The sequence below is a fragment of the Podarcis cretensis genome (assembly GCF_951804945.1).
Source record: "Podarcis cretensis genome assembly, chromosome: 3".
Lineage (NCBI taxonomy): Eukaryota > Metazoa > Chordata > Lepidosauria > Squamata > Lacertidae > Podarcis > Podarcis cretensis.
In genome coordinates this window covers 85034418-85058048 of record NC_137172.1, presented here as the reverse complement: position 1 = coordinate 85058048, position 23631 = coordinate 85034418, and the positions used below count along the sequence as shown (strand labels likewise).

General features: G+C 42.4%; 1 protein-coding gene and 2 long non-coding RNA genes across 5 annotated transcripts in view; 1 reads left to right on the top strand and 2 right to left on the bottom strand.

The window, feature by feature from the left end:
- The window catches only part of SH3BGRL2 (SH3 domain binding glutamate rich protein like 2), a 34333-nt gene extending 16765 nt beyond the window's left edge, over positions 1-17568 (top strand). Inside the window, exons 2-5 of one of the 2 annotated variants that reach the window (XR_013837260.1) lie at positions 2546-2731; positions 10634-10714; positions 11856-15062; positions 15107-17568. Coding sequence is in view for 1 of the 2 variants with exons in the window: in XM_079970603.1 (XP_079826729.1) it covers positions 2546-2731; positions 10634-10714; positions 11856-11870 (282 nt within the window). In the remaining variant the exon portion in view is untranslated. Of the gene's footprint in view, positions 1-2545; positions 2732-10633; positions 10715-11855 lie in introns of both variants that reach the window. The other variant, XM_079970603.1, reaches the window with a different exon arrangement.
- Positions 1854-7835, bottom strand: LOC307212959. Of its 2 annotated transcripts, XR_013837292.1 has the most exons (4): positions 7466-7835; positions 4241-4412; positions 2765-2878; positions 1854-2232 (listed from the first exon to the last, which is right to left on the bottom strand). It is a non-coding gene; the product is annotated as an uncharacterized lncRNA (long non-coding RNA). The 2 variants fall into 2 exon arrangements; XR_013837293.1 differs by lacking the exon at positions 7466-7835 and having other exon boundaries at positions 4241-6701.
- On the bottom strand, positions 16520-18594 carry LOC307212952. Its single transcript, XR_013837281.1, has 2 exons — positions 17239-18594; positions 16520-17142 (listed from the first exon to the last, which is right to left on the bottom strand). It is a non-coding gene; the product is annotated as an uncharacterized lncRNA (long non-coding RNA).
- Between the last annotated feature and the right edge of the window lie 5037 nt (positions 18595-23631).

Below are 23631 nucleotides of genomic sequence, written 5' to 3'. Positions count from 1 at the left end.
TTTATGTATTAAATATATTAGCTTAAATATAATTATGCAAAGGATTTAAGAAATGCTAGATTCTTATTTCATATAGTTGGAAGAGATCACAGGGGCCATCAGCCACCAGACCCCCCTTGTCAGACAGAAGACGCCATCGAGCACTCCTGAAATATGGTTGTCAAGCCTTTTGTTTAGAAACCTTCAAATGAAGGAGATCTCAATGTTGATGTGAACTCAATCCTTGACATGCATAAGATAAAAATTCAAGATTAATTATCTGTTTTGGAAGGCAATAGGGCAAGGAGGGCAAGAGGTGAGCTGGTAATTAAGATTCCTTGTTGAGACACATGTAAGATATATTACTACTTATTTGTCATTTATAGATAGAAGAATATATAGCTTTTTGATTTCCATAAAAGGGCAAGAAGGAAATGGGTGTATCTTTTGTGATTGGTTCTAGCCAACAGCCAATAGGAATTTCAACCAGGCTGATTGGACAGAGGCAGCCACAGGAGGAGCAAGGGGGCTGGATTAAGGAAATATAAGTGCTGGCCAGAATGGCAAGAGGCCAGGCCAGAGCTTGGTAACCATATACCACTGTGCCTCATATTTATTTGTCTGACAAATAAATTACTATTTTAATTTCTCTATTGCTGCGTTGAATATTTCATTCCAGCTAAGCGTTAACCACAAGCAGGGTGCTACAAAAGCTCTTATATATCAAACACATTGTTGGCATCCATCTCTCTCAAGAGACAATGGAGTGTGCATCTGGGGGTGAAGTCAAATGGCTGCTTTAGCAGCACGCAAGGTTGCATGGGGTGCAAGGTCCCAGGCCGCCCAGATAACAAGACCCACTCTTAGCCTTTCTGCTGTGGTCCAAAGGAAGGCACCAGCTTGGCTGCTGGAGTTGCCGGAAGGAGGCGTACAAGGTGCCATCCGATCATCTTAGCGATTCAACTCTGGATTTGTTTAGTGTTTACCCCTTTGCCTTTTCTCAGGGAGATACTCTTTTTTATCATAACAGTTGTAATCCTCTCAAGTCAGTTTAGAGGTGGCAGGCTTGGGGATTTCTGTCTTTCTCCTCATCACAACCCTGCAAGGAAGGCCAAACTGAGAGGCAGAGGCTGAAGATCACGCATCATGAATCCATATTCAAATAGCAAAGATGCCTTGTGTTGCTTCCTTCAGTTCGGCAGTGACGGAAGCTGTACTCTTCTCTTTTATCAAAGCATATTAAGGCCCAGGCAAGATACTGGTTGCGTTATCTGGCATTTAGACAGGATAAGGTGAACAGCTTACTATGCTCTAGTGATTTATTCCCTGAGGGAACCAACAGAAACAAAAAATTAGAAAGCAGGCACAGCCAATTAATAAGACACCCATGGCTGCATCAAGCACGTCTGCCTGCCTTATGTAATGAGGTTGCAGACAGAGACAGTGGCGTAGCGTGGGGGGTGCAGGGGGGGCCAGCCGCACCGGGCGCAACATTTGGGGGGGGCGTGCTTGCACTCGCAGCTCTCTGCCCCTACCTGGCTCACTCACTCTCTCTCACTGCAGTGCTGGCTGTGCGAATCCGATCCGAGCTGCCGGGTCGCCGCCCACTGTGGAGGGGGAGGGTGCCAGGTGTGCATTGCGTTGCGGAGAGAGAGCGAGGGAGGGACTATCTGGGGGAGGGACAGTGCAGCGGCCACCCAGCGCAGCGCTGAGAGAACCACACCCGACCAGCCCAGGCAGCAGCAAGAAGAAGCTGGCAGCGGCGGCAGGTTAGGGGTTAGGGGCGCAAATTACTTGCCTTGCCCCGGGTTAGGGGGCGCAAATTACTTGCCTTGCCCCGGGTGCTGACAACCCACGCTACGCCGCTGGACAGAGAGTCCCGAGTGCTGACAGTATACTGAACTAAATCCCAAATACCATTCGTTCATATCTTGAGTCTGAGTGTGGCTCCATCTTGTCTGCCTCTCTTCACCCCTAGCTACATCAAGTGGAAGTGTATGGTGATCTACTCATTGTTCAGGTAGGTTAGCTAAGCCGTACTGGCTGGCGCTAATGGGCGCTGTAGTCCAAAGTATTTTCAAGGCATGATGAAGGTGTCTTCAAGGCACCAGGCTGATGGGTTAGTCCTGTTCAGTGCCTTCAGTGCTTCCCTTGTTGTCACATGGCTTAGGTCAGCTCCTTTGAATTTGGATGTATCAGGGAGACTTTTCTGCTTTTATCTAAACCTGCCCATTGATTCAGAGAATAAAAAACCTGTGGGGGAAAATAGAATTTAAAATTGGCCATAGGAATGAAAAGCTGCATCCTTGGGTTCAATAGTTGCACTTAAGAGACCTGCATCGACAAGAACATTTTTTGCCTCCCAGTTCTAACATCATGGGGTTGTGATTGGGGGGGAAATGCAGGAAATCCATCACACTTAAAAGCCCTGTTGCTAGAAATCAATTGTACTGCATGTCTTCAAAGTAACTTTATCCCACTAACTTGGTTTGCATAGCGTCTTAGCAAACAATTAAGTTGCATCCTGATTTTGTTTTGTTCCCCCTGCCCCCCACCCAAATCCCAGATAAAGAAGAGGCAGCAAGACATTGTACGATTTCTGGAAGCCAACAAGATCAACTTTGAAGAGGTGGATATCACCATGTCGGAGGACCAAAGGCGATGGATGTATAAACACATTCCTCAAGACAAACAACCTGCACAAGGCAACCCGCTCCCACCCCAGATTTTCAATGATGATCAGTACTGTGGAGTAAGTAACTTCTGAAGCTTCTATCTTTCTCACCAGTGTTAGCTTTGGCCATCCTCATCTTTGTGAACTGCATAAGCACCACTGGTTTTTCCTGACAACACAAAAATCGAGAGAATGACCATAGTGGTACTTTGTTGTTGTTCCCATCTTGCATTGGTAGATAGCATGACAATGAGGAATACCCTATGCAGAATGGTCAGGGTTAATGCTCAACTTTTGATCTGTTTTTTGGTATTTCCTACACTAACAATTCTGTATTTGGATCCTAAATGTTTGCTCGTCTTTGTCTTGGAGCCATGTGCATGCTGCCTTGGGAAATTTCTAGGGCAGATTATTGACTCATTCCATTATTCAGTATCATCATTAAAAAGTCATTAAAAAGAATATTAAAATTGTTTGTTATTTCTGGTACCAGAGTTGTTTTTCTTCTGTATCCAAAAGGCTTGGGTTACTTTCTAGCCTATTGCTTATTGCAGGCAGAGGCAAACTCGGCCCTCCAGATGTTTTGGGACTACAACTCCCATGATCCCTAGCTAGTAGGACCAGTGGTCAGGGATGAGGGGATTTGTAGTCCCAAAACATCTGGAGGGCCGAGTTTGCCTATGCCTGGCTTATTGGTGACATGTTAGTTTTAATTCCTAAGCAAGTTTTTTTAAAAGGCTTTTTCATACAAAATTTGTCAGTGAAATTCTACTCAGTATTGATCTAGAGCAGATTCCAGTGTATAGTTAGCAGAGGGAAAACGTAAACATGTTGCAGGATTCCTAAAAAAAAGATCAGAGGCAATTGATATTTCATCCAGCAGAGCTTTACTGCTACTGAAGTCAAGTGAGCATTATGGTCACAAATCCAATATTCAGGATTGGCACTGTCCATAAAAAATCCAGTTGCAGCAGATTTAACTTAAACTTACATTAAATTATAATAAGTCTAAACCTTAACACTATATACAGAACACCACACCAGAAGGAAAAGAGATAGAAAGAGAAAGTGAAGCCCAGACTCCTTCTGGCCTATTACAGTGGTACCTCAGAAATTGAACGGAATCTGTCTGTTCGACTTCCAAAATGTTCAGAAACCAAGGCATGGCATCCGATTGGCTGCAGAAAGCTCCTGCAGCCAATTGGAAGCTGTGTTGGACATTCGGGTTCCAAAGAACGTTCACAAACCAGAACAGTCACTTCCGGGTTTGCGGCGTTCGGGAGCCAAAATGTTTTACTTGCAAGGCGTTCAGGATCCAAGGTATGACTTGGATAGTCAGCATGACCTTGACAGAAAAAGATAAGAGAACCAGTTTAAGCCAGCTGTATTCAGCTTCTCTGAAGAAATAATCCAAACATCACGAACCTTCTGCTTGTTTCTTTCATACAGAGAAGCTTCCAGAACCCTCCTGAATACAATAGAATAGGAAAGATCTCTACACATCAGATCAGTACTTTCTGCACTAAGAAATGCCAACTGACAAAACTGTGGTCCTGAAGTGGTTTCGTTCTGCAAATGTCTTAACACTTACCTTGTATGATTGCACACATGCAACCTCTTTGCTGATAATGACTTCATTATCCCGCTCACAAGGACTCGGCAGTAACTGGGCTATGGGATGTGTATTTGAACAGAAGACTCATCTGACCCTGCAGTTCATCCTTAGATGAAAGGATTGTGGACTCAAGGAGATCCAGCACTTAAATAAATGCAGAAAAGTGCACAAATCACTCATTATGACTCTGTGTGTGTGTGTGTGTGTGTGTTTTGGGGTGCGGTTGGGGAAGGACAGGATTGTTGAAAAGATCTTAAGGCCTAATCTTCAAAGCACGACCAAAACCATCCGTGTGTGTGTGTGTGTGTGTGTGTGTGTGTGTGTGTGTTAGCTGAGTTCTTTGTTGTTGGGGGTTGGAGCTAATCTTACTAGTGTTTGTGCAGTAGTTGCTGTGTCCCCATTGGATTATGATTGATCAGCAGAGTTGACCCCAGGCTTGTGGGGCGTGCCTAAACTCCCACAATCCTTGGACTGAGCCAACATCTGGAAATACCCTTGCACTATTATTTAATGCCAACATAATGGGACGATTCTGTTAATATATCTGAGTTCCCAGCATCTGCTTTAATCTCTTTCTAGTTGCTTGATTGTGCTGTCTTTGCAATTAAGTGTAATGAGCACCTGAGCTTTGAAAATTGATAATTGAAAACGGGAGCCTCAGTCTTGTGATGGTGGGGTCATGAGTGATCTAAATCTGATTTACAAAGTATTATTGGTGGTTCTGACTGTCCTTGGAAAGCAGCCAAGCACTACCCTTTCTTGTTTTATATTCAGTGCAGTCTGTGCTTAACAACCTGTTAACTATTTCTGCAATTATGGGAGCTTTCTTTGCCTTTCTGTATGTTTTCAGATGTTGTGGAGAAGGGTGAAACAAACCTCTTTGCATATTTTCTCAATTGTTGAGCAAGGACCCTGAAGATGGGTTTTTGCTGAAGATTTTTCTGCAGATATAGGAGTAAAAAGGAACATCCCCTCCCCTGTGTTCATCATTTTGCCTATTCATTTCTCCCTGTGCATCATCAGCAGTATCAGTTTTGATTTATCACCTGCTTTTCACCCTAGGGTGCCAGGGAGGGTCACAACAATTTAAAATACAACATTAAAAACAAATTATATAATTACAGTGTGTGCGTGCGCAGGATTAAAAGAGAGAGACATAAAATCATGCTTTGATGCATGCTTTGAACACTGAGCTCAAAGGTGATAGTTTTACCTTTTAAAGCTTGTCACTGTTCTATGTATTTATGCAGTTCCTCCACACACACATAAAATCTGCAAGGCATGATTGATAAATCCTTTCAAAGTGGCTTAATGATCTGTCTCTTCTGGCAGACAGCCATGGTAATTTAGTTCATGCAAGGAGATGCAAAACTATACTTCATTTATCAGGGATGCTTCCTGAGTGACATTTTAAAGACAGCAGGTGTACTCTCAAGTCACCTGCAAATGTGTGAAAATGTGATGTGAAAATGAAAACACTCAGCACAATAAGCTGGGTTTCTCTATTAGGTGAGGACCAGAATTCTGCTCTTTAAACTGCCAAGGAAGGAACTGTTGCTTCAGTAGGGATGCTGTTATACCTGAATGCTCATTCATGGATGTTCCTGTGGTAGTTCTTGCATATGGACAAGTGGCCTGCTGGGCTGCAATACAACTCCCATCATCCTTGGCCATGCTGGGTGCAGCTGATGGGAGCTGGAGTCCAGTAACACCTGGAGGACCACAGGTTCCCCCACCACTTACGTTAGGTAAGTCAGTAGGTCCAACTCTCAAATTGAAAAGGGGGGACAGAGAAAATGGACAAGGGAACTGAGGCTGAAAGCAGTTTGCCTAAGGCAAACCAGTGAGTTCATGGCAGAAGTAAGATTGAAAGCCAGAGAGTTTCTGATTTTTGTAGCTCAGTCTCTCATCCACTTTGCCATATCAGCACAGCTAAATGCTTCCTCAGCTAAATCCTGGGATTTGATGGAATCTCCCCTTTGTGCAATCATTTTAATTAAAAGGAAGCCTTCTTGTTTTGATGCTGTGCAGTGATAACAGGATCTAAGTACAACTTTTCCATCCTGATATTTTGGGATCTTGGCTTCCACATATTAATTTCAGACAAACTTTGTGTATAGCTCAAAACGAACCTGGACAACGCCAGCATGGTTCTGCCTAAAGGTGTTTGGCCCATTCGTTATGCGGGGGTGGGATCTCTGTGTGCTGGGGCTTGTAGAATTTGGGTCCTTCTGCAGATTTCACATCAAAGACAGTTGTCTTACTTGCCAAACCCCACCATCCTACTTATTGGAGTTGTAGGCAGGTAGGGTTGAGAACAGAATGAGGACAGTTCTTAGGACATGAATCTCTTCATAGAATCATAGAATCGGAAAGAACCACCCCCTGCAATGCAGGAATATTTTGCCCAACATGGGGCAAACCCTTGACACTGGAATAGTTTCACTCTCATCCCCCCCATTTACATAAAAAACAAATCAGGATTTTGCGTATTCCCAGCAAATACTTACAAAAACATTTCAGAGTTTTTGTGAATACTCAAAAAATGCTTGCAAAATACTTGACTTTCCTTCCAAGGCCGTTGGTGCCAGTTTTTAGAATCAAAACCATTGGGGCATCATTAATTAAAAAGCAAACAAGCACCCTTGCCTGTTGAGGATCCCTTCATCACATTATTTTGTGTGATGCTTGCTTGGATAGAATAAAGAGAAATCAAGGCGTCTGGGTGCAGCACAACCTTCCTTACAAAATGGTTTCCTTTCATGTAAGAGATAGTGGTGGAGTGTGCATGTTGGATACTTAAGACCTGCTTTTTTGTAGGAATATCTTATTTGGATGTATTAGAAGTTCACTTAACATTCACTTGAAGGAGGGGCCTGGTTGAGGATATGTTACCCCCGGCAACAATGCTGATGGAATGAAGTGGTTGGAATCTTCCAACAGCAGCATCGGAAATATTTTTCAGTCCATGAGCCATATGCCTTCATGGGTCACCTTCCAGGAGCATGCTAGTGGTGGGTAGAGGGTGGACGTGGCAATGCCATGAACAAGCCAGAGGTTTCTACACAAACATGCATATCTCCATCCTCCAGCCAAATAAGTGAGGTAAATTATCACAGTTGAAGGACACATTCCAGCCAAGCAAGAAACACTTGCAGGGAGGTCCTGGAGCAAGTTCATTGAGGGGGTTGACCTACCAAGAGTTCTGAGGTTCGACTGCAGCGTTCTGTTGTTGATCCTGTTAACTAGTCACTTGCGTGAAGAAGATTTTCAACAGTTAAGTGAATGCGCTTGATTACTGTAGATCCTATAAATTGACAGTACAATCACCAAAGAATATGAATACAGTGGTACCTCTGGTTACATACTTAATTTGTTCCGGAGGTCTGTTCTTAACCTGAAACTGTTCTTAACCTGAAGCACCACTTTAGCTAATGGAGCCTCCTGCTGCTGCCGTGCTGCTGCCGCACAATTTCTATTCTCATCCTGAAGCAAAGTTCTTAACCCAAGGTACTATTTCTGGGTTAGTGGAGTCTGTAACCTGAAGCGTATGTAACCTGAAGTGTATGTAACCCAAGGTACCACTGTATAGTATTTAACCATGTGAGGTCTTTTTCTTCAGGGCAGTTTACAGCAGAATATCTTGCTTTCCTTTTAGATGTGTGGAACACAAATTGCTTCTTGTTGGCTGGACTCCAGTGAATTTTGCCTCTGTTGCCTTTTGGAATTCAGATGCCAGCCTGAGCCAAAGCTCATCAAACTTAGCCAGAGTTTCCCATCATATACCCCCCTGTTCATATGCTGCGTCTTGCAAGTAAAGTGGCACAGCTGTTGGGTCATTATGTGTGCAGGTTGCATTTCCTTGGCAAATTGTATAACGCTACTGCAGTGAATACTTCTTGAGCTCCCGGGGAGAAGCTAAACACATTCTCAAACTAATTTGCATGCTTTTAATGTAATTGGCAAAATAACTCACATGCCCTTTCCATTTGTGCTGCAGGTGGTACATCTCATTTGGTGGGCATATTTCACTTAATCTCATTTCCTTCAGGAGATGGTCTGAGAGCACATGATACAGCCACTTTGCAGAAGCTAAGCAGGGCTGGGTCTGGTCAGTGCCTGAATGGGAGACCTAGAAACCTCTTGTACACCACCTTGAGTTCCATGATGGAAGAAAGGTGGGATAGAAATGTGTGAAAATACATTACCAGTTCCATGTGTGAATAGCTTAAGTCAGTGCTAGGGAAAAGTACCTGGAAAAACTATTAGAATTTGGCAAACATAATGAACTTAACTGGCTTCCTTTTTCCAAATGGTTTAATACTTTCTCTTGCTTTAATATATATCTACAAATGTGATATTTTCTACTTCTTTTTTTAAATTCCAAATAGAAAAAGTTTGGATTCTAACAAGGCATGCACAAAAGTGTTGACTGAGATCTGTTGAGAGGTTCAAGTGGTAATCCTAAACATGCTACTTTGCATTTATAAGAGCTGTGGATACATTATGCCCTTAATTCTTACAACAATCTTGTAAAGCAGATCAATGTTATTCCTTTGTTGCAGAGAAGAGGCTGAAAGTAGGTTAATCTAAGGGCAAACTTCATGTGCAGAAGGCTCCCTTGCAAAATGGTGCAAGAGTAGAGAAAATTTGTGGGACAGAATTAACCCTTTTCCTACCAGATGGTTCTTGCCAGGTCATTTTTAAACACTGTTTGCATGTATACAGCTGCATTCCAAAAGTAGAAGCAAGGTGGGAAATGACCTCTGGGACATTTGTAGGTGAGAAGAGTTGGGTGCAGGATTTTCAGATTTTTCTCTAGCATGTACCTCCTTTCTCCACCACCCCACATTCATGTTATCTCAGCAAAAAACAAGTTTGAAACATATAGCTCCATCCTAAAGCAAGGTTGTGGCTGAAGCAAGGTCTGAATAGGGGTTTCTTAAGTAAATGCAGGCTGCACCACCATTAAAGGGTCCCAGATTTTGGAATGGCTTCTCCAGGGTTGTATGCTCAGTCCTCTTACTGCCCAATTTTAGACATGTAGTGAGCTGGTCTTAGGTACAAATAGGGTTTCCTGAAAAAAGAGGATTGATGAGTTGCTGCAGGATGGAATTTTTAGCCCAAGTAGTTTGCACATGATCAGTAGTGAATGACGTGTCTTTTGTTTCTTTAAGCTTTTAATAACAAAGCCCCTATTCAGACCATAAGGCCCTTAGCAGAATGCTAAAGCAATAGGTTGCAAACAGAACTGAAAGGTGCCTTTAAAACATACACAGTGGTTTGTCAAAATATCAACTCCAGAAAGCTGTGCAGAGAGAGCTTTCATTTGTAATCCCACAGAATCTAATTGCTCCCTAAAGCCAGGAATCGGGCCTTTATTGTCATTGAGACAGTGGTATTAATTCTTTAAGAAGCCAGGGGGTTTGCTAGCTGGCTCTGAATATATTTATTGATATTTCTGTAAGAAACAAATTAATCAGTTATTCCTGGCCCTTGCCCATTTTTTTTTTTTTTTGGGGGGGGGGACAAGCTATGAGGTAAACCTGCTATTGATTTTATTGAACTTTCGTTTAAAAACCTGCCTTAGGGACAGGTGGCTCTTAGCTATACATTTTGCTGCCGCCTCAAGTTATGTTGCAATCTTGTACAAACTTGCTGGCCTAGAAGTAATCCCCATTTAACTCAATGGGGCCTACTTCTGAGTAGGCATGCATAGGACTGAACTGTTAGGTTGTTTTGCTTTCTTCTTATTTTTTTTAAAAAACTATTTAACTTTTAGGCAATTTAACCAGAAATTGCAGCCTCTACTCCTTTTTTCACGTGAAACTTGAAACTAAGCCAATAGCTGAGAAAGCTGCAGAACCTGTTTCTGGGAAGTAGGCCTGAACTGTGTGTAGGCTGTGTACTGCAATGCTTTTTGGTGGAATGCCAGAGCTGTTTGCTTCTTACAATGAACATATGTAGTTATATTACTGTGAATTATTAATCATTATCTCCGCTTCCACTCAGGGCAGTATGCTCGATGAACCAATGATCTTATTAAGTTCATCTGATAAACAGCTCTTTATGCTCCTTTGAATTGCTTTGATGGTGCCGATCATCAGGTGGAATGTGGCCTGGGTTTAACTAAATTTATTCTCTCTGCCTCCCTCCCTCTCTCTCCTTTTTCCATATCAATTACAAAGCAGGAGCGAGAACACACATTCTCAAATGATGGGTAAACTGGAATTATCCTTCCATTACTATAATAAAGTTACTCCTTTATATATCAGTAAGCATGATTATACTGCATCTCTGATACAATATCAGTGGGATGAAGTTCTAAAAATAACTTACCTTTTCCCCCCCTCCCCTCTCTCTAGGATTATGACTCATTTTTTGAAGCCAAGGAAAGCAACACCGTCTTTACGTTTCTTGGGTTGAAACCTAATTTGGCATCAAAGGTGAATATTTCATGATATGAGGCTTAATGAGATTCAGCTTGTAGTTTTCAATGTATATTTTCTTTCTGGAATAGACGGCGTGTTCTTTGATTTGAAAAATGAATAAAAGGGTATGGGATGTTTTTGGCAACATCTTAGCTTGAACCTAAAATAAGCACAATTGGTTATTTTTTTCATAATTTATAAACACTTAAAGTCACAATGTACTCAGTTAAATCCAAGCAGTGTAATTGATTTTTAATTCAGCTATTTTTTAAAATTCCTTTTTAAATTTAGGGTTTGATGCTAATAAAATATCAAAGAAATTGGTCCTCATTGAAACACGTGTATCTCCTACTGTGCTGCAAACTTACTGGATTTCCTGGGAATATTGCCAGACCAGGTCACAGTTTGCTTTGTGTGTGACCTGGAGTCATAGCTGGTTCCTTTGGCGTCCTCTTAGTGAGCAGATAAAGCTTAGAGCCTATTCCTATGAGGCACCTTCCCAGGCTCTCTTAACTTGTTTGGCCCTATTGACCATTAGTGATAACCGTCCTCCATGCTATCTTTTAAAAAAAATGGGATTGGCATAGGGGCAATTGAGGCTCAGCTACACAAACTATGATATGTAAGCCCTATTCATGAATTTCCTCCTCCACCCACTGTTAATCACATGGAAGAGGAAGCAGAGAGGTTGACTGCAATTTCCCTGCTCCTTCTATCCCATTCCCAGTCATTTTCCATTAAATGGTGGGTGACCCTCTATACCACTGCTGGGGAGCCTGTGGCCATGTACTACAATCCCCTTCATCCTGTTCCTTGGCCATGCATGCTGGGGCTGATGGGAGTTGCAGTTCAGTGACATCTGGAGGGCGAAAGCACGAGCCTGTCCTTCTCATGTAGGCTTCCCATGTGCTTTTGAAGGGTTCTAAAATGCACAGGGAGTCTGCATGAGCAGAGCAGCTGTTTCTAATTTCAACTCCTGCTGATAGTTTTTGTTATGTCATTGCTGCAATTGTTTTTTTTTTAAAATGTGTATTTTGATGCTTTATTGTTTTAATGTTGTGTGTGGTTCGTCACTTTTGAGTAATTTTTGTAAGGTAAAATAAGTGTTTGAAAGAAATAACTATATAATTGTTGGTTCTTTTTTTAAAAACAACAGGAGTCGGAGCCTTAGAAAAAGTTCCTTGAGGATTCGGCAAGCACATTGTCTGGGTGAATGAAATTCTTGATGTCCAGCACACAACAGCTTCCGTAGTGGATCACTGTGATGCACACCAATATGCACCATTAATATTTTGTTTGACACTGAAAAGATGAAATAAGACAGTGGCTACAAAAACGGGGTATATGGTGATGGTAAAATGGTAATGATGGGGGGGGGGGTGTTCCTTCCTTTTTCCCTTTTCTTTTTGCAAACATATCTGTGGTGGATGCTGGGTACCATTGACCCTAACAGTATCTGATGCCACATTTGAGACATTACTTCCATTCTGAAAGTGACAGGTGGGTGTGTTGAATCTGATTGTACAGTGAGCATTGTCAGAGTTTCAGATGTTTACTGCATTCTGAGCTGAGAGTTAATGGCAGGTGTAACTTGCTGTTCTTGAACACAGTTAAATGCTAAAGTCAGCAGTGTTGAGCTGCAAAGACACCACTCCAACAGAATATGTGCTAATTGTGCTGTTTGTGCTGAAATGTGCTTATTATGGTAGATGTGGCCTGGTATTATCTTTCTACTTGGAAGGGGCAGCGAATCGAATCTCACATCTCCCCTGGTTGGTATTCAGCAGCCAGTTCTTAAAACAACAGCCATCTTGCATTTACTTCATGGATTGCTTTGAGTTGCAACTTGATGGAAGAGAATTAGCTGGCAAGTAGATTCTAAAATGAGAAGCTGACAAAATGGACCTTACCTCTTGATGAGAACACCAGGCATGTCTGCCATTTTGAGCTACATTACATGCATCTGCCAAAAAAATGTTTTGTATGAATTATAGATTTTCCCCCCTACCTTACAAGCATTGATATTACTTAAAAACCCTATTGCTGTCATTGAGATTAATCGTAGAACAAAGGTTAAAATCTGTAGTGTGCCATGTAATACAGTATAATCAGAGCCTGCAAAAGCATACAAGCCAGAACCTTAAGTAGATTAATAGTTCTATTGCCTTAAAAGGGGAAGGGTATTGGGGGGGAGGGTTTCCTAAAGAAAGAAGCATTATATTTTTGCCTGTAAAATGTATCACTTTATATAATAGTGCTGGGTTGGACTGGTGTGTTTAGCATCTTCCAGTTCAGAGTCCCAAATAGCTATACTTGGCAGTACGGATCACCTATTCTGTGAACCTGTGAGGCATCTAAATGAAAAGTGTGGGACCAAACAATAGCAGCACAATCCTATGCATGTCTACTCAGAAGTGAGTTAAATAGGTGCATAGCATTGCAGCCTAGCTGGGTTTTAAAAGACCACTTATCAATTGAATATTTATTGTTTGAAGCGCAAGCACCCCCTGGAAAATATGGATGCTCTGATTTAAAGCTCACATGAGGTGTGCGCAAGTCTGTCCCAGATCCAAGACAAAGTTTATAGTCAAGAGAAAGTTAATAATCTTACCAGTGAAAGAAGCTGGTTGTCTCTTGCTTGACTCTCGTTCATTTTAATGGGTGTTTGAGCATGACGAAAGCCCTCTTCAGGCATTCATATTAAGCGTAAACATGTGACGGAGGGCTGCAACGATGAACCCACCTGCCCAGTCACTGTTACCATGTGGAGAGTGAACATATGAAACAGGGAGCTTCCTGGTAGTTCCATGTGCCACAGCCTTTACTTTCTAGCTTTCTGAAATGTGTAAAAAGTTCCCAAAAGTACAGGAGAGTCCCTGTTCCATCTGTTTCTCCCTCTCCAACACACAGGGAGCTATGAGAGCAGGATCAAAGCTAGGGCAGTCATCCCTGCAGTCTGCCTCACCTGTTTACACAGGATATGAAGACCTGAATACGGCTTTACTAGCTTTGGCCTGGGGCTAAAGGACTTCAGATATTTGTTGTGGGAGCGAATATGTCACTTATAACCCCCATTTGCTAGGGCTTCCTTTTTAATTTTGATCAGGGCATGTTCCTTGTGTGCATATTGGATCCTCTGTATCAGGGCAATAGAATAGTTCAGGTGTTGGTCCCAAAAGTACTAAAGGAAAAGGAAAAGAGGAAGGTGCTATGGAATCTTTAATGATAAAATCACAGATGATTATAAAGCAGGCATAGGCAAACTCGGCCCTCCAGCTGTTTTGGGACTACAACTCCCATCATCCCTAGCTAATGGGACCAGTGGTCAGGGATGATGGGAGTTGTAGTCCCAAAACATCTGGAGGGCTGAGTTTGGGGATGCTTGTTATAAAGTATTGTATATGAGCCCTATTTTGTTACTCATAGCTCAGGGAAGTTTTGAAAGCAGTTTTGTTGTTGTTGTTGGGGGGCAGAACAAGTCTGCTCTTCTGGGACGTGTGGGGATGGCAGCTTAAAAATCCACTGTGCTCTATCCATTCCACCAGGAGCATGCAAGTCCTTGAGCAGCTCTTTGGAGTCTAGTTAATTTTAATTATAATGGCGTTTGCAATAAGCTGAAGGCACATCATTTAAGATGCCTTAATGGGTTTTATGTGGGGTGTGTGGGTGGGGGGAGTGTATTCTTAGAATGCAAGAATAGTTCAAAAGGTGCCCTGTTTTCATGCCTTTATCAGCTCTATAAATTCACTGATGAATGCTATTTGATTTTTAATTCAGAGTTTGGCTTTCATTTTTATATTAAAATTTTGTAAGGTGCTTGAGTTCTTTCTGTTTTATTTTCATTATATTGCAGCCTTCTGGTTTTCTTTTATGTAAAAGAACATTAGAATGCATTCCTTTCAGTTGGTGGTTAAAATCCCCACTAAACTCTCATTTATTTTTATCTCTTTCTTGTCCTGCCTGTTCTGTTGTTTCCCAGCCCCTCCTAGGATGTGCTCTTATCAGGAAAATTAATATGGAAAATTAATCTATCTCCATGGGAAATATTCCAATAATTTGAGACTAGCTTTGATCTGTGTAAAAATATACCCTCCTCGTGTGATCACCTGATATTATTAATTGAGATAAAAAGTATTTTTTTCCCCATGCACAGTCACATCTGACAGAAATATAGTTGTGTTCATAAAAGTGGGCCACATGCTTTTAAAAGCATAAATCAGTGCAGCTCTGTTGGAGCAGCTAAAGTTATCTTCACTTAAAAGCATGCCAGACTCAAGAGTCATCACCATGTTTCATAAAGTTGGGATACACTATGATTTGGAAGAAAAGGAATTGACTGAATTATCAAATTCTGGACCAGCCAGTTTTGCTGCAAGGATTAGCTTTGCCTAAGGCAGGGGTGGCTAGTCCATGACCCTATGGAATTAGCCCCAGCCGCTATGGCCAGTGGGCAAGGATGCTGGAAATTGTATTCCCAACAGCAAAGCCACAGGTTCCTTATCTCTGGCATCAGATCTTAAGCAGATGTCCCCTTCCAATTTCTCTGTGGGATTAGCACTGATGGAGGGAAAGTGAGTCTCACTAATTCAGGTGTTCAACTCTACTTTTGAGCACAAAAGCTTGCTGGATCAGGTCAGTGGCTTATCTAGTCCAGCACCCTCTTCTCATAAGGGCCAATTGGATGCCTGTGGGAAGCCCAACAGCAGGACCTTAGCTTTCAGCATGTGAGAAGAGGGCAGGAGAGGGACAAGTGTGCCGACTCTGTCTTTGTCCCCATCCCACCCTGGTCCCCAGGGGTAAGCTGAGAACCTTTCTCCTGTGCAATGTGGGACCCTGCTCATGGTGGCGAAGCCCTAAACATGTAAGCGATCATTGGAAGAGGGCGTGTGTTGGATTAGGATATGTGACAGCTTCCCCGGTGTACCTTTTCTCTCATTGGGGAAGTGGAATGTCACTGTTTGCAGATCACACCCTTAGTTACTATTCAAAGCACTTGTGACATGTAAAGAGCTTCATCAATTTACACTGGGAGAAGGGAGTTGTCCGTTTCTCTCCCTTCTCTGTTGTAGTTCCCTTTGCAATCTGTAAAAACCATCAAAAAGCTAAAGCAGACCTGAGAGACTCTAAAACCTAGGCGTGGATGTATGCCAAAGCAGTGAGAAGACCCATGTTACAAGTTGACCCTGGCTGCAACTAGTAGCTCAGGATGTTCTGCCCCTCCTCTTTCAACCCATCACCTTCTTTATCCCTTTTCATTCTTTGCATGGGTCCCCCCCCCAATGTTCTTTTTCTGGAGGATATGGGGATGATCAACAGGACTCCATGTTGCAAAAGTGGCTACACACATTCCGAGGAGTATTAATTTTGACCAGGCCAGCTGTCGGCACAAATGACAAAGAAATTAATGTTTATTTCCAGTGTTTACGTTTGGATTTTATCTCTCAATGCAAGCCGCCTTTTGCCCCTGAGTGCAGGTACCAGAGGATAAGCTAGATGCTGGCATGTATGACTTCTTTTTTTCCTGTTACTGTTTCTCTGTGTGTTTTAAAGTGAAAATGACAATTTGGAAACACAGCTGCTGCTACATGTATGTTTTTTGTGTTCAGGTATCTGCTTGGAAGCAAAGTGAGAAGCCATCCTTGTATGGAGTTACAGTTCTCCCAAGTTAGTTTCTTAAAAGCTCTGTTGACACATGCATGCTCATTATTCCATGAGTGCAGCACTCGGTGGTGACTTGCATCTGTGAAAGAGCCATCGCGTCACAAGCGGAGCATTGATCTCACTCAACATCACTCCAAATACAATGTTGGGTTCCCCCCCCCCCATGGAAGCACATTATATATTCAGCTGCAAGTAACCAAATGTTGAGTAACCAAGGTAATGTACCTGAACAAGTCCTGCACAAATGGCTCCCATCCTTTCTCTTCTATGTTGTCTATGTCACTTTTTGCCAATGTTAGTCTTGTGCTTTTCTGATAAACCTTGTGTTGTAGAGGACCACCTATACATGCACATGTAGCATTGTGGCACATTTGCTCAGCTATTTCACTGGCTGCTAGTTCAAGGCAGCAAACCAGATGTTTGGAAAAGGTCCTTTGGTTCGGCAAGTACAGTGCCCTAATGTTAAACCATAGTGCCATAGTTTCTGCAGACACTGTAGCATGCATTTGCCCCATTATGCGCTCCGTTGGCTGTGTGCACGACTTGGAGGGCCATTGCAGGTGTGTTCTTGAGGCATGTATGGCTCATAGAGCTCAGATCTACTAAGCACATCAGTTCTTAAAAACAACACCTTAGGACATCTCATGGGAGCCTCCAAGGTGCCCTAGCATGGTGCCTAATTGACAGTTGCTTGTCAGGGGGAAGTTCAGTGAGTCCAGCACCTCCTGTCCTGGTGCTGAACAGACAAGTCTGCACCTGCCAGATTTTGACTTCCTGCTCAGCTATTTGGCATACTGAACTCACTTAGAGCAAGCCCTGGCAACCTAGATTGGGCTCCTGTGTCTTCAATACCAGGCAGCTGGAAAAGATTCACTAACAGCCCTTGGAGTGATTGGAAGAAGCTGAGTGTGTGACATCTCCCTGCCACACATTTCATACCAGGAATGGAAGCTTCTTTAAGGCAGGATGTAGCAGCCCATCCAAGTATCCATTTCTCCCTGGCCTCTGCTTCCCCAAAGCCTGTTTCTTTTGTGCATTAAGGTATGGCACTGAATAACGTCAGACAAAGATTCCCATGTCTTCTGTTGTATAATATGACAGATGGAATCCTGTGTAATGTGTCTCAGGTGTACTGTGTTTAAAAATAAAAATAACTTTTATATTTAATGCTTAAATTGCCATATTAAACCTACATATGAAGAAGAGAATGGCTTGTGTGTGTTTGTCACATTCTGTTGGCATATCTCATCTGTCCCTTAAAAGGCCGTGTCGTCTCTAAGTGTGACCTCACAGAAATGGTTGTGGCCTCTCCTGTGTGTTTTGTAGACTTCGTAATTTGGTGTCTCGTGCTAACAGAAAATACTTTACTTATTAGGAGCAAGTGCCATTAAACAGAGGGGTTTGCTTTTGAGTAAACATGTGTAGGATTGTGTTGTTCTGCTGCAAACCCATAGCCACTTGTCAGAAATTGGCCCCATTGAAATCAATGGGAGCTGCTTCTGAGTAGACTTGTCTAGGATTGCAGGAGTATATTTATTTAAGAGTACATCACTTTCTAAAACAAGCCCCAGGAAGAAGAGTGTTTTAAACTGCAAAAGCTTTCTTAGGAGAGCAGAGAAAAAGTGGCGCCCAGTTGATTTCATGAGTTTGCAAAAAAGGTATCTTGTGTGTGAAATTATTTTCGCAAAGCAGTCTAAAATAAGCTGCTATTGATAAACAATTTTTTAAAAAGATCCTTGGTGTTATTTTCAGATTTCCAGCTGGTGACTTTAATTTATTCTGTGAAGCAAAACCAATATTTGTGAGGAGTGAATCCCTTCTCTTTTTTTTAGCTTTCCAAATGTGAAATATTTCCCCTTTCCCTTTTATTTATCTCTATATTTATTCAAAGTATAATATTCTTCCTTTTAGAGCACAGCCCACACAAAGCAGTGTACAACTAGCAACTACACCACCCAAATTACATTTGTGTGGTTGTAAATATAAACATCTTGAACCATGAGCGAACTCCAAGGCTGTTTGCTCTTCCTGCTCAGTTTCTGTTTGCACTGACTCAGCCTCTCCTACATTGAATACACCCCCTTAAACATGCCCACATTTCATTGGATGCCAGGACTGGGCACCCACCCATCCTCCTGTTCTCAACAATGAAGAGGTGTAAATAACCTCTCCCTGTGAACAAGCATGGGGGAGGTTGGTGATGTGGTGCCTTTTCTCCCATTGATGGGAGAACATGCCCACACCATTTTGTGCTCCTGTCTCTCCTTCTGCTGTTTAGATGTGCCGGTATTTTGTGTGGTGACACACATCCTAGAACAGCCATTTTGTGATATGCCAGTCTCAACCCTCTCCAGCAGCCATTTTGTGGAACAACTTATCAACATGCCCACTGCCCTCAAAGTGTTGATGACCTCTCCTAGAAAAACCTCCTTGCAGAGATCATTTGTACAGGATTGTGTGCTTTCCAGACTGTAAATCTCCCCAGAGGCACATAAGGATGGCTACAAAAAACTACTACACAAGAAAAAGGGATTGGCATAGATGTAGCTGTGCCACTGAATGTTTGCTGCAGCTTTGGGGCCTCCAAAACCAAGGGGAGATGCATTAGGACAGCAGTAGGAAACTTGCTGCCCTCCAAATGTTGGACTGCAATGTTGGACTGCAACTCCCATCATCTTTGACCACTGGCTGTGCTCCCTGGGATGATGGAATTAGGAGTCCAATAGCAACTGGAAGAAATCCTATTGGCTGATCCTTGCATTAGATTTGTGTGTGTGTGTGTGTGTGTGTGTGTGAAAAATATGCTGTCTGTTGAGTCATTGGTTGGGTGATGCAACATGGATAAGAGTTGTGATCAGCACAAAGCTTTTTGTCAAAGTTTCGAAGAATAATTTCAGTGATTTAAAATGGGTTATCTGAAGTGGCACATCAGGATGTGTTTTAAGTGCAAAGAAGGAATTCTCTCTTACACAAAAACTTAGCATTTATTATCTCCCTCAGACAGATGTAAATGCCAAAGTAGTATTGAAAGACGGGTAATGATTAAACTAAAGTCAACAACAACCACCCTAGTTTATGCAACGAGCATAACTTCATCCTTTGTTCTGTAAATGCAAAACTTAAAGGTATTTCTACAAGGAGAGTAAAGTGCACTTCTGATCCTCTTTGAAACTGTTTGGCCTGCAGCAGAGGGAGATTGTTAATGGTGGACAGAATGCAAGGAAGACCTTGGATGCACGTTATAGGTTTTACATTCATGTTATAGACCAATTTAAAGACAGATTAATGTAAGCCTCCTATAAAACTGCCTACATTTTCAGTTTCTTGAACTCATCAAGCTGTGTTAATAGATGTATTGTCAAGAAGCTGCTTGAGCAAAGCCCTCAGTGCAACAAAACGTGATTTGCCGCTGCTTCAGTTCAGCTCTTTTGGACGTGGAAAGAGGTTTGTCGCTAAATATAGCCTTCATTCTATTCGGGAACATAATCCAAAATCACCGTGAATGCAATGCACACGTCTTTTGATCTACAAAATGTATATATGCTTCAGGGAGCAGTTGTGAAACAAAGGATTGCTTTTGGTGCATACATGTGAGGGCAGTCAGCAAGGCCGCTTGCTTGCAGACTGAAATGCTCAGGAGCAAGGGATGGTAAGATTGTGCAGTATGGTATTATGCATGGAGTATTTCTCCATGATAAATGTCCCTGAAGTTTGGGGCATACCTGGGCAAAGCAGCCCACAAAGGGAAAAAAGAATCCTGCAGCCTTTGGGACTCCAGGGACCATTGAACTGAGGTCATGATTTCTGCAATAACCAATACAGTTCACCTATTGTGTGTATTTAAAATACTTCACCACAAAAATCCACATATAATTGCCTCTGGGTTTGTTATTTCATGCAGGAAAGCAGACTTTAAGTCAAAATGTTTGATAGATGGAAATGTATTCAGTTTTAAGAGATTATGCCTATAGAATTTTATATGCTTTTATTACCTTGAATATTAAATTGGGTTATCTTCAAACTTAATGGATACACACACACACAAGGATGGATAAAAATCCATATATATATGGATTTTTATCCATCCTTGTAGATGTATAAAAGAGCCTCACAATTCAGTTGTAGCTGCCCTGGCAACTGAATTGCACTGACATAAGTCATGTAGTAGTTGGCACTCTTATCTATTAATATAAGGGAAGTATTACTTCACCATTTAGAACTGTGATAAGGGAACGACCTTGAGATGTCTGCCATATGATCAAGTGGTGCTTTCCCATTCTTCTCTGGGAAAGTTGAATGGAACAGTTGAACATATCTCCTAGCGGTGCAGTTACGGGGTGGAGAAAAGTTCTGCATTTGGTTGATATGGGAACCATGTGTTCTCTGGACGCAGAATAACATTTGGTTGGTTTAAAAGCACCAGAGACTAGAGGGCCAGAATTTCTACATGTGAGTCCCATAGGCTTTAGAAGAGGGGAAGGGGGGAGAAATAACCCGAATACAAAGTACAAGGCTAGAATTAAATGCAAAATAGAAATAGAAATGGATGGGTTGAGCCTACTGGTGACCCCTGTTGTAGGGGAGTGAGCTGGCCAGTGGTCCTGGGACTCTGGAGTATAGACCTTGGTCAACAGCCAGACAGGAAGTACCTCTGGAGGCTACAGAGCTCTTCAGACTGCAACAAGAGTGGCACTAAGCAGTGTGGAGTGAGAAGTCTTGTTTTGTCCCACAAACAAAACACAGTACAGTGGTACCTCGGGTTAAGTACTTAATTTGTTCCAGAGGTCTGTACTTAACCTGAAACTATTCTTAACCTGAAGCACCACTTTAGCTAATGAGGCCTCCTGCTGCTGCCACGCTGCCAGAGTATGATTTCTCATCCTGAAGCAAAGTTCTTAACCTGAAGCACTATTTCTGGGTTAGCAGAGTCTTTAACCTGAAGCGTATGTAACCTGAAGCATATGTAACCCGAGGTACCACTGTAGTTTGAGGGAAGGCATGACTCTGTCACATAAGACGTTTCACGTTGGGAAACACATTTACATTAAATCAAAGGTAGATATCTATCACACACTCAAATGACAGTCTGAAAACTATTGCATTAGCATAAGTCATGTATTAGTGGGCGCTCTTATCTTAGCCTGGAAACTGTCATGGCCCCAAAGGAGAAAGGGCTGGAGAATCATAGAATCATAGAGTTGGAAGAGACCACAAGGGCCATCGAGTCCAACCCCCTGCCAAGCAGGAAACAACATCAGAGCACTCCTGACATATGGTTGTCAAGCCTCTGCTTAAAGACCTCCAAAGAAGGAGACTCCACCACACTCCTTGGCAGCAAATTCCACTGTCAAACAGCTCTTACTGTCAGGAAGTTCTTCCTAAAGTTCCACGGACCACAAACTGCTGCTCTTGATCTTCTTTGCTCCTGACCTAGTTTGGGGCTTTGCAGACAGGAAGAATGGAAAAATCTTCCTCCAGTGAGAATATCCTCTCCACAGGGAGGCTCCAAAAGAAGATTGGGGCAAACAATATATGCTCTATCTAGGGAATGGGGCAAGGGAGCACGAGTTGCAAGCTTCTCACATCCGTTGCTACTAATCCAGTTGCCTCAGGGCAATCTTGCACATGGTGTCTTTTTCTTTCATGGATACAGAAAAAAGTACCCTCTCTTTTACAGTGCTGTGCATGTGTTGGTGCACACATGTGGAACCCAATGGAACTATCAGTAAGTAGTGCAACCTGAAATGGACTCTATCGTCGCTGTGGATTTAGGAAGGCTCCAGTCCAGAACGATGCAACACTATGCAAATGGTACAATGAAGAATTCATTCACACAACTCGGTTCCACTGGTTCCTACCACACTACAACTGCAAAGCAATTGGTGGAGGGGTGGAGATAACTCTATGAATTTACTCCGAAATCTGTTCTGAGTATACAAACAGCTTAGAAAATTATAGGTGGTTTCTCTCTCTCAAACCAGACAACTCAAACTCCTTCAATGTAACCCTTGGTTAAAAAGCACTGGCCAAAGGCGATACATTAGGCATGGATTCCACCCCTTCCTGTTATTTGTTTAGGTGAAATGAATTGTGTGATGCTGACATCTAGAGGGCTACAGAAAAAAAGCACGTTCCTGTTTGGAAAACCATGGCGGTACTTCATTAGTGGATACACAGAAACCATCCCAGAAATCGCATGACATTACATCCAGTACATGATCGCAAACATATGCTTGCCGCCATACGTAAAAAGGTGGTGTGAAGCTGCAGTCAACCCCAACTCTCAGCAATGTATATCTGAATAATATTTGCAAACATGCATTTGTCGTGTGCGTTTGTGTGCACACGTAAGAAGCAGCCTCCTACTGCTCTATCTTCAAACTCTTTTAATTAGAGGATTTTCCCATCCCTGCCCCCTGAGACTGGGTTTTAGTCCACATTTACACACTACCAGATAGAATCTACTTAGCAGTAATGTCTCAGCACTCATATAATCCAATATTCCCCCCCTTTCCATGTCTTCTCTTGTCATAATTTTAACAGTTCTATAGGCTGGCAAAAAATTGCAGTTGCAAATTATACCACAAATGTCAAGTGAACCCTGCCCACCCAGCCCCTCCCCCCAGTATAGTTTTCCTGGAGGAAAATGTAGATGCCTAGTTCAAATGATAAAGCTGATCACTTAGCTATACATTTACTTATTCATTTGTTCGTTCCTTAGTTCCTTTATTTTATATCCTGCCGTAACCTCCCAAAGAAGTCCAAGGCAACCAATACAATAACAGTAAAAGCATAGTAAGTAAGTAAAGGCATTTCTAAAACTGCTTAGAACATTCTAAGGACAGTTAAAAACATTCCCTCTGCCGGTGATGGCAGGCTTGCCATGAACAGTGTCTTTCAACCATCATATGCCTGGGTAAATTCCTCTGAAACCAGGCATGAGGGAGGCAGGTGCACCTCAACAGCGAGGACATTCCACAAATGGGGAAGCACCACTGAGAAGGACCTGTCACAAGTCAATTCCAACCAGGGATCTCCCAGTGGGGACACCATCAATGAATCCTTAAGTGCCTGCCATAGGGTTGGAGACGGCTGATATTGGGGAAGGTGCTATGTTAGGGACTTAGGTCCCAAGCCATTTTAGGTACACGTCACATATTGATCTTTACTTTTATGCTACACTGGAAAGCATTTCTTCCCAAATCCTGAATGAACACAGAAATAACGGTCAATGTTCTGCCTAAAAGTTGATGGTCAGTACTTTATTCGGT